The sequence below is a fragment of the Tachysurus vachellii genome, chromosome 8 (genome assembly GCF_030014155.1).
Source record: "Tachysurus vachellii isolate PV-2020 chromosome 8, HZAU_Pvac_v1, whole genome shotgun sequence".
NCBI lineage: Eukaryota > Metazoa > Chordata > Actinopteri > Siluriformes > Bagridae > Tachysurus > Tachysurus vachellii.
In genome coordinates, this window is record NC_083467.1 from 23,587,955 (window position 1) to 23,598,626 (window position 10,672).

The 10,672-nt window shown below is 36.8% G+C and overlaps 1 protein-coding gene across 1 annotated transcript; it reads left to right on the plus strand.

The window, feature by feature from the left end:
• Positions 1 to 2,215: 2,215 nt before the first annotated feature.
• Positions 2,216 to 9,732, plus strand: gpbar1 (G protein-coupled bile acid receptor 1). Its single transcript, XM_060876997.1, has 2 exons — positions 2,216 to 2,369; positions 4,252 to 9,732. The coding sequence occupies exon 2, from the start codon at positions 4,282 to 4,284 to the stop codon at positions 5,314 to 5,316; it is 1,035 nt and encodes a 344-aa protein (XP_060732980.1). The 5' UTR covers positions 2,216 to 2,369; positions 4,252 to 4,281; the 3' UTR covers positions 5,317 to 9,732.
• The last annotated feature ends 940 nt before the right edge of the window (positions 9,733 to 10,672 follow it).

Below are 10,672 nucleotides of genomic sequence, written 5' to 3' on the forward strand. Positions count from 1 at the left end.
ATGTCTGAAATCTTCATAAAGTGGAATCCAATTGGAGATGGTACAATCTCTAGATGCCTTGGAATCCTCACCTGGTTGATGCCTTCTTCTCACTGAAGCTCTGAAAGCTCATGAAGTGGAAAATAATGAGCTGGCACTATCTCTGGATGCCTTTATATTTTACAAACACCTGAATGAAGAATTCATGTGTTTTACCTTTATTCTATCTTCAACAGCTGCTCTTAGACGTATATTATAGGAGAGTTTTGAATGTTTTCCTTCTATTCTCAGTAGAAAGAAACTAACCTGTCAAAATTAGATGTACTTTAGAATAGATTAGATTAGATTAGATTTGTTTAGATTAGTTGGAAACAAAAATAATAAAATCTAATTATATTATTAAAGTAAATAATAAGATATTAACTTCATGAACCTGCATGATGTGAGGCTGTATGGTGGCCAAGTGGTATCATGATATTGACTGTGTATAAAATTACACATTTGACTCCATAAATTTTTAATATTTAATATCTTCAGTGATTCCATGGACGTCTATATTAAGTTACAGCCTGTAATTTTAGCAGCCACCTTCTTGGCCTGATTAGTCTTATACAGAAAAGCATTCATGCATGAGGGCAATGACAAAGAAATCATCAGCATATGAACAAACTACATATCAAACAAACCATTAAAAAAATATTTACCGGCACCACAAATAAACTCAAACATAAATAGAGGATATATTTATTGATTTGTTATAATATCTGCTACGAATATTTTTATACAGTGGTAAAATTATTAAAAGGTTTTAAAGGACAGGTGGAGGGATCTACATACTGTTAAAGGTGGGGTCTCCGTTGTTTGAAAGCCAATGTTGACATTTGAAATCACCAAAACAAACACGCCCCTAACCCAAATGGGTCCCACCCCTGTTTTGATAGCTCCGCCCCACACATACACCAGACAATTATAACCCAAGTATAACCCTGACAAGTATTATAGCAGAACCTGCTGGGGCAGCTGACCGAGGGGATATTTTTATCAATAAATGAACTCAATGAGTAATACTATGGTAATACACATGTGTTTTTGTAGTACTGTGTGTTGTACCATGAAAGGTTTAGCTCCGTTTCACGCAGAAGGAGACGGTCAACACCTAGAACCCGAGGCAGAGCTAATGTTAGAGGCGGAGGTCGTAACATTGCTGTCGATAACATGGAAACAGAAGACTTGGAGCGTTTGCGCATGTTTCAGGCACAAAGACTTGCAGTAACTCAAGTAAGTGTATTGATTGATTTAATATTCTGAACTTTAATTGATAGAAAGCCGTATTCTGTTAGTCCTACTTCTTGCCTTATCGTAAGCCTTTCTTCGCTTTCTTTCTTTGTTTTTATCCTCCATGTCAATGTTAAAACCGCTTTCTGCTAATGTCACACATGCGCACTGAACACTCTCTCCGCACATATTGACAAGACACGCCCCTTTCTGCTTATTGGCTACATGTTAGTTTTGTTTTTGTTTTGTTTGGCGGCTCAACGCAGTTTTCTCTAGCATTTCTCAAACAACAGAGACCCCACCTTTAATACATGGATAATTAATGTTACATATAAGTAATACAATAGGAAAAGACAGGAATTGAATAACTTGATCATTTTCCAATAACAGCACATCCCAATGAACTTTATTCCTCTTAAAATCAGAACAATGTTTTAGTGCTAGCCTTTAAAAAAATGTTTCAGACTATAGTCTACTTTTCATCCAGAAATAAGTCTTGATCTTGAGACTTTCCTAGGTCTTAACGTTTTAGATTTACTTCTAACTTCAACTCAACAAAACATTTATTATTTAAACAAACAAGTCCGGACGTCGTTCAGGATTTAATGATTTATTGTCATAAGATTTTTGTAATAGATAGCAATATTATTATGCTAATAGATAGTATAATAGATGTAGTGCCTTTTGTAGTGCCTTAGTGCCATTCTCTTTTTCAAAGAGAATGATTTTTTTTTGTCAAGTAAGTAAAACTCCCTTTACTTTCATATACTTCATATAAACACTTTCCCTGCTCTCTCTCTCTCTCTCTCTCTCTCTCTCTCTCTCTCGCTCTCTCTCTCTCTCTCTCTCTCTCCCCTTCTGCATGGTGTTAGCAGCATCCGAGCTTACAGCAGGCACTTTTAAAACTTTCACTTCCTTCATTGTGACACCGGATGTAAGTGTACTGTTCCTTTAACAGCCACCAGACTCTGTTATATGATGCTGAGAGGAGCACATCAGCTTTCAGTACCCAGTCCACCAGAATAACTGTGTGTACATGGAATGCACCGAGGAGGACAAAGTCACACTGAACTCTTAATTTTATTAACAACTTTCCTTTTAACGTGATAACAAAGGTAGGTTTTTTATTATTATTGCTGTGCATAGAGCTTCTTATTTCTGTAGCTATCCTTTGTATCTGAGTCTTATTTTTGCAGCCTAATACCACTAAGATTAGATAAATTCTTACACGGTAGGTTTGTTGCAAAAGTTTTGAGCAAACTATTTACATTGCATATTTTAACGCTTTAATATTTGAATGCATTTTAAATTTTAAGTATACAGTAGAAAAAGGAAAAAAATGTGAAATACATAACTGAATATTTCTTTTATCTTGCAGTTATGTTTCATCTTTTGACTATACAAGAAATTCTTAATGCAGGCTTGTGGTTGTTAGTCGTTACAAAAAATATCTAAATAACTATACAATATTGTTGTATGGTGTAAATATAAAGTTTAGATTTCAAGAAACATTTGTGGCATGAACACAAATTGAGAACTTTAACCATTTATATTGAGATTCAATAACAGTATGGAACAGTTCAAGGCTTTTCACTAGTAGTATCTGGATTAGCAAAAGATAAAACAACATCCATTTTATGATTTTGGTAAAAATTTGTTTCATAGGAAATTAAATAGACACAAATAATAAAAGAAAAGAAAATAGTAAACATCTTCTTACTGTACATCTAGAGGGTCCAGACTGCATGTGACCTTTATACCACAGCACAGTAATCATCTACTGCAAACAAGCACACAATAATACATTGTTTGGAACATTAAAGTTTCTTATTGAATGATAATGAGTCATCTGTAAATTTGATTATAAATGTCCAATCAGTCATGCATCTTTAATTAATCAAACACATGAACATTTGTATCCGAGCAACTAGCAGATTAAAAAAAAAAGTCTTATCGAATAGTTTGCTAATAGCTGGGCTTCAGTTAGACATTCGTCTTTGTTTGCTTTTGTGTCTCAATGTTAACAGTTTATTTTCAGCAAAATTATGTGCTTCTCAATCTTTTGTAGCCAGGGGCCAAGGACAAACGATCCAAATTATGGATTTATTTAAATATTAGTAAAAATATTGAACTTTCCAACAATTGAATACATACTGTAAGGTCTTAGTTGTTTTCTCCCAAGCACAGTTTGGTGCTTGGAAGCCTAAATATAACACGTTTGATAATTCACTTCAGTTGAATTAAATAAGCTTTAAAGGAATATAAAACTTGAGGATATAACAGATCAAATTTTACACTTAACTCTAATGAGCAAGGCAGAGTCAGCAATAATGATACCAAAGATACTAATATATACTGTAGTTAGTTACTTATTTTATTTATTTATTTTACAAAAGGAGCAATGTTAATGATAATAACTAGTATAGAAATTGTATATCTGTAAGTTTAGCACTTTTAAACAAGATGATTATTCCAGTAACCACCTTTACTTTGCAGTACAAGTTGTCATGAGAAAACAAATATAAGAAATACATTTTAATTTTGTGACACACATCTAAACATGAGTGAATTTTTATTATTACCCCTAGTATCAGTGAAATATAGCATGTGATTATTATAGAAATTTTGATTAATCGGACCCTTGTAGAGTCTACACTAACACATAAACTAAACAGGTAGCTAAGGAATATACACACTGTTACAAATGGGTTAAATAAGTATGTTTTATGTGCAGACAGGTATATTAAATGAAATGATGGTTTTCTTTAGATCTATCAGATTATAAGGGAATCTTCTCTTGTCATTTCACAGGTTTTTGGAGGAAGATCTTTCAACAATAAGATCCTATACATGTTTAGACTTTTTGAAAACCACTGTACATACATGTACAGTATTCACCAGTTTTAATGATTTATTAAAATGACCTGGAAATGAATAGAAAAATGATAAGCAACCCCCTAACCTTTTTCTTTTCATATGCATCTCTGATGTTCTCAGGATAAATGGAGCGAGGGTGAGAGCACCACGATGGACTCGGTGGACCAGAGAGAGCAGGAGAAGCTTATTATGTTCATTAGCTTTCCGCTGTCCTCCATCATTATTCTAACCAACCTGCTCATCATCATTGGTATCGCCTGCAACAAACAGCTCCATGACACACCCAACTACTTCTTCCTGAGCCTGCTAGTGGCAGATCTCTGCACAGGCCTCGCTTTGCCCTTTATCCCTCTGATGGGTCTCAATCGCTTGCTGAATTTTCAGTCCTGCCTGGTTGTACACATCTTCCCCAATTTCCTCTTTCTGTCCTTCCTCTTCAACCTGGTCATGGTACACTACGAGCGGTATCTGTGCATCGTCCATCCACTGCACTACAGCCAGTTTTGGGTGCACCGCTGCTTTCCAGCTGCACTTTTAGCCGTTTGGATTCCTCCACTACTCTATGCTAGTTTACCCGCATTCGGATGGAACAACTGGAATGAAATCTTGGATACTAATACATCCCATGCTATTGTTTGTGATTACAATTCAAGAGAACCAGGAAGTAGACATAACTGCTCAGGAAACACAAACAATGAGGAGGATTATTGCTTCTACAATAAGATTTTTCCCAAACCCTTTATCTACTTGGAAGTTTATGGGCTACTCTTGCCTGCCATCTTCTCCATCCTGGCCATGACAGGCAAAGTTCTCTGGATTGCTCGAAAGCAACTGCGTGACATTTGTAAGCTTAATCGCTCTGTGGAGCACAGCAGGGCCTCAGAACATGAACATAGCCTCAATGTGCGATACACAAAGTGTGTTGCTGCTGTCTCACTCACCTTCCTGGTCTGTTGGGTTCCCTACATCGTCTACTTGCATGTTTCCGTTATGTTGTTTCGAGGAGCTGGAATGAGATACTCGTCCCTTAACATCATTCTCTCGTGCACGGGAATCGGCAGCATGGCCATCATTCCCATCATACTCAGTTTTGCCAACAGGCAGTACACAGAGCCAGTACGCAATCTGCTGATGAAAATCAGGACTCGCTGCACTAGAGTGCAGGATCTCACGAATCCTACCTGAAAACTCTACAATTCTTTTTCACAAGAGCACAAATGTCTTTTCGTACAAGCATGTAGCAGGAGATGGACCTCAGTAGTGAAAACAATGTAGCAGAATCAATTTCTTTGTTCATTCATAATGTTTTATTTCCTAGTTGTTTATACTGGTTGTTAAGTAGCTTGGGTAATAACTTCCTGCTAACATTCCAGGACAAAGCTTCACCAATGGTTTCCAGTAATGATGTGTGATTTAGGTTTAATGATTTGCAGAAGTCTAATTCCATTTTTTTTCTTCCCATCTTCTTCTTCCTTTTTTTTGTTTTTAAATTACAGAGCCACTATCTTTATTGAATTTAGGTCTGATTCTCTCTAGAGTATCACAAATAGTTATTTCCTGTTGAATGAAATTCAGTCAAAAAAGTAGTGGGGGCACGGTGGCTTAGTGGTTAGCACGTTCGCCTCACACCTCCAGGGTTGGGGGTTCGGTTCCCGCCTCCACCTTGTGTGTGTGGAGTTTGCATGTTCTCCCCGTGCCTCGGGGGTTTCCTCCGGGTACTCCGGTTTCCTCCCCTGGTCCAAAGACATGCATGGTAGGACAAAAATTGTCCATAGTGTGTGATTGTGTGAGTGAATGAGAGTGTGTATGTGCCCTGTGATGGGTTGGCACTCCGTCCAGGGTGTATCCTGCCTTGATGCCCGATGACGCCTGAGATATGCACAAGCTTCCCGTGACCCGAGGTAGTTCGGATAAGCGGTAGAAAATGAGTGAGTGAGTGAGTCAAAAAAGTAAAAAGTACATTAAGGATAAGCGGTAGAAAATGAGTGAGTGAGAGTCTGTTAAATTCCAAAGAAACTGCTAGCACATGGTTGGCATCACAAACACAAATAACAAAAAGAAACAACCAGTAATCACCTGATAAACCAACTGAAGCTTTTATTTCCTTTATACATGAAACATCAGATCTTTATACTGACACACATTGCCTTATGCTCTGACTTTCGTTCACATGTTTTGGCCAAATGAATATTTTTAAGTTGCTACAACTCAGCTACGATCCTACAAGTAAAAACCCATTCAGTGGAAATAATGCACATTTAATTGTGTTACTCTAGAAATTTGTTATTCTGCTTAGACATTTAATAAAAGCAAATTATTGACAAATGATATTGTAATCAATTCTAGCTAGTGGTTTGTTAGTCAGACAAGACAGACAATGTGATTTTATTCCCTATGGTCTAATATACAATACTGCTAACTAGCTAGAACTGATCACAGTTTCATTTGTATAGGCAATAATAATATTTACCTAGCAAAACATTAATGTTACATAGACCGCAGTAGTACATTTACAGTATACATATCTACATACTGTATATTTCTGGAACCACGATTACTTTATCATCACAGAAGGAGAATGTCCCATGTTCTATCTATCACAGCTTGCTTCTTAATTTTAATTAATTCCCTTGTAAATGTCTGAAGATAAAGAGAAATTAGTCATCTCTGTCCAAGCACCTATTTAGTCTCATATTTATTCAGTAAATAAAAATGGATTTGCGGTTAATCAAATTTAAGTTGAATAAACCATGTAGATACATTAATGTTAATGAGGTTTGAGAAATTTTGAGATTTACAGGATTAAGCAGACTCCTTTATCCATAGCAACTTACATTTAATCTCAATTTTTACAACCACGCAATTGAGGATAAAAGGCCTTGCTCAGGGGCCCAGCAGTGATAGCTTGGTGGACGTAGGATTTAAACGCACAACCTTCCAATCAACACCTTAACCACTAATTTGTAGCATTTAATGCAAGCAATTACACATTCCCTCAACAGGAACATACTGTACTCTACCTATGAAGAGTAATGCAGCCATAGTAACAATTGTGGTCCCTCGAATGACTTAAATGTGATGCTGCAAAACATCTCCCACTCCCACGCAAGCCCACGCTCGTATATATTTGTTGAACATCCCAATTCAGATTTAGCTTCCCACTGCAGTTATAATAAGATCCACTATTCTGTGAAGGCTTTCTACTAGATGTTGGAGCATGGTTGTTGGGATTTGTATTCATTCAGCTACAAGAGCATTAGTGAGATCAGACACTGATGTTGGGATGTTGAGGAGGCTCCAGTTCCGGTTATTCCCACTGGTGTTCATTGGGGTCAGAGTCAGGGCTCTGTGAAGGACACTCAAGTTCCACTTCCACTCCAGACTTGACAAACCATGTCTTCATGGTGCTTGTAGTGTGCATAAAGGCTACAGAATACATATTACAGAATACATAATGATTCTGTACTCAGACCGTGCAGAAACTACAGCATACATATTCTGTGTACTCACAAGTTCTTTTTTGGAGAACAAGCACGTATAAGTGTGATGGTCAGGTGTCCACATACTTTTGGCCACAGATCACAGATCTCTTTCTCTCTTAAGCACATACTTTTTTACTACAGTTCCACAAACCTTGGTAGGCAGAGCCAGCGAGGGCAGGTAATACTAATCCCTTCTGAGAAACATACTGTATGCTGAACCCCAATTCACCTATTTATACTATGCATTAAAAGTATGTATACATTTTGTGAAGAAAAATACATAGTTTTGAGTGTGTAGCAAAACAGCATCAATCACTAGCACATGCAAAACTTAGACTCTTCATTGCATTTTATTCATTCATTCATTTTCTACCGTTTATCCAATCTACCTCGGGTCACGGGGAGCTGCGCCCATCCCAGGCGCCCATCCCAGGCGCCATCGGGCATCAAGGCAGGACACACCCCGGACGGAGTGCCAACCCATCGCAGGGCACACACACACTCTCATTCACTCACTCATCCAGAGATGCCAATTAACCTACCATGCATGTCTTTGGACCACGGGAGGAAACTCCACACACACAAGGTGGAGGCGGGAATCAAACCCCGACCCTGGAGGTGTGAGGCGAACGTGCTAAGCACTAAGCCACCGTGCCCCCTCATTGCATTTTATCTTTTATTTTATTTCATTTATTGTTCCTTATTAAATTTATTATTCGAGATTTCATTTACATCTCTCTAAAATGTTTCTCACCAACATACCAATCACAAAGCTTCCTCTGTCCTTAATGCAAGGAGTTGTGGGAAGATTAAATCTATAGGAAACAGTAGGTACATTTGGGATTCTCATTTTTAAACATACTGCAATCTGGGAAAAAAAAAATAATTTTCATTTCAGATAATAATTATAATGGATAATCATGATAATAGGACAAGATACATATCGAAGATGGCAGGCTCCAAATTATTACAGCGATCAGCTACACTGTTGAGTTTTGTTCATGTTTCTAGATGACCGTTCACATTGTGTTTTACATGTGCTGGATGTGGTTAGAGGGACATATATATATATTACTCAGCTGTGAAAAAGAGCAATGGGGCGAGTGATGTCATGTGAGACTGCTTAGTTTCATCTTCCACCTAACCATCAGAGCAGCGTTTCTCAGAAACAGTGCTGAAATATTTGCAGATGTTATTGGATTTTTATCCAAATACAGTTTTGTCTGTGAATCAGATTAATAGAAAGGAACAGAAAAGGAAAAGAGCTGAGACCTTCTGTATAAACAATCTGTACTGTGACAAATGATAGTGCCTTAATGGTTTTCAAGAGTTAGTATGCCAATGACCAAATACAGCTGTTCTGTGTCTTACCGTAAACATTCAAACTTCTACATATTCATCTCTTTTAAGCTTTACTCAAATGGAAACATATTACAAATCTTGTCTGTTTTGGTCTGATCAAAAACAGGCAGATCAAACAGATTTAGTAAGAGATTTGGTCTGATAAGATAAAGCAAGACTAAATAAATAAGGTTTTACTAATAATGTTTACATTTGGACTTTGAGACATGTCTGACAGGGAAACTAGTATGAAAACCCCACACATTCTCAATGACACACACACAACCAGGTTCCCACAGCATTTCACAACATCCTTCAGCCATTTCTTTATGTGTGTGTGTGCGTGTGTGTGCGTGTGTGTAATGGAATATATTTCATGCGCAAATGGTGCGGATGTTGTAAGTAGCGTTCTCAGTGAGCACTAATGGCCTGAAATACTTCAGTCATGGAAATCTATGCGAGGTTTCTGAAGGTGTAAAAAAATATCCAGTAATTGAAATGAGCTCATATCTAAGAATCCAAGAGAGAGATTTGAATCAAGTATAATATAAATAAACTCAGTGAGATGCAGTAAGAAAGAAAAAAAAAAAAGGATGTAGGTAGTGCCACTGTGCGTTAGGAAAGCAGATGCTAATTTGCATACCCATGAAACCAGAGAGTTTATTTGATGTTTAATGATTGTGTTTTTATTTGCTAACGTATGAGTTTGTTTGTTCTTTCCTTTAATACGTTTTTTGGCCTACCAATAAGCTCGGGTTGAAAGTGGGTTTACCAGTAAAAGTACAAGAGCATAACAGTGCTTCATGATCAAGCATCTTCCTCATCGATACCACCATATAAATCACAGAAGATGTGAAAAACCACTATTAGATGTTAACTAGAGCGAACATTAAAGATTGCAATAAAGGTTCAGATCTCACAAATCATGTAACTGATTTTTTCTGCTTTTTTACAAGTTTTTTTAGTTACAAACAATCGTAGATCAAGGTAAAGCAATGTCTTTTAAGGTGAGTCTGTAAAGAAATGAACTCAGTACTACCCTGGAGATAGAAAATGTTTTGGTTGATTTACCACATTTGTCATAATGGAAACATCAATTTTATGCCATTTATTTATACGATTTCATTTTAGTCCAAACATTTTGTTTAATACAATAAAGTAGTTTACTTCACTTTATTTCAGTACTTTATCTGTTTCCTTTTTATGTTTCGGCTTCTCATTACACAGCATGTTCCCTCACAGGACCTTACACAAAACTTAACCGCCTATTTCACCATTATGCTATTTCTCAACCTGTGAATTTAGATCAAACATCTGAGAACTTAACAGTAATACAAAGAACAAACGTTGAGTAAATGTTAACTTTTCAAAGGATAAGCTGTATTTCTGTAACAAACCCCATTTTCCTTTACTAAAACATAATAATGACAAATTAGATATTCAAATGGTAGTCTGTATGTAAGAAGGTTTAATTGGCTATTGTCGAACTCTGTTGGTAAATATTTGGTTTGGTTGTTGACATTTGATGGAGAATATTGGTTGAATGTTGATGAATGTTCCTCAATAATCATGTTTGTGAAAGTGGTGTCAGGTGGTGAAGTTGGTGTTTTCTTGTGTTTAATGGACAATGTTTTTAAATGTTTGTGTTTGTGAATGCTGGTTTTTGATGGAGAGTGCTAGTGTTTGATGGAGAATTGGTGGGAATTCTTCTAGTAGTC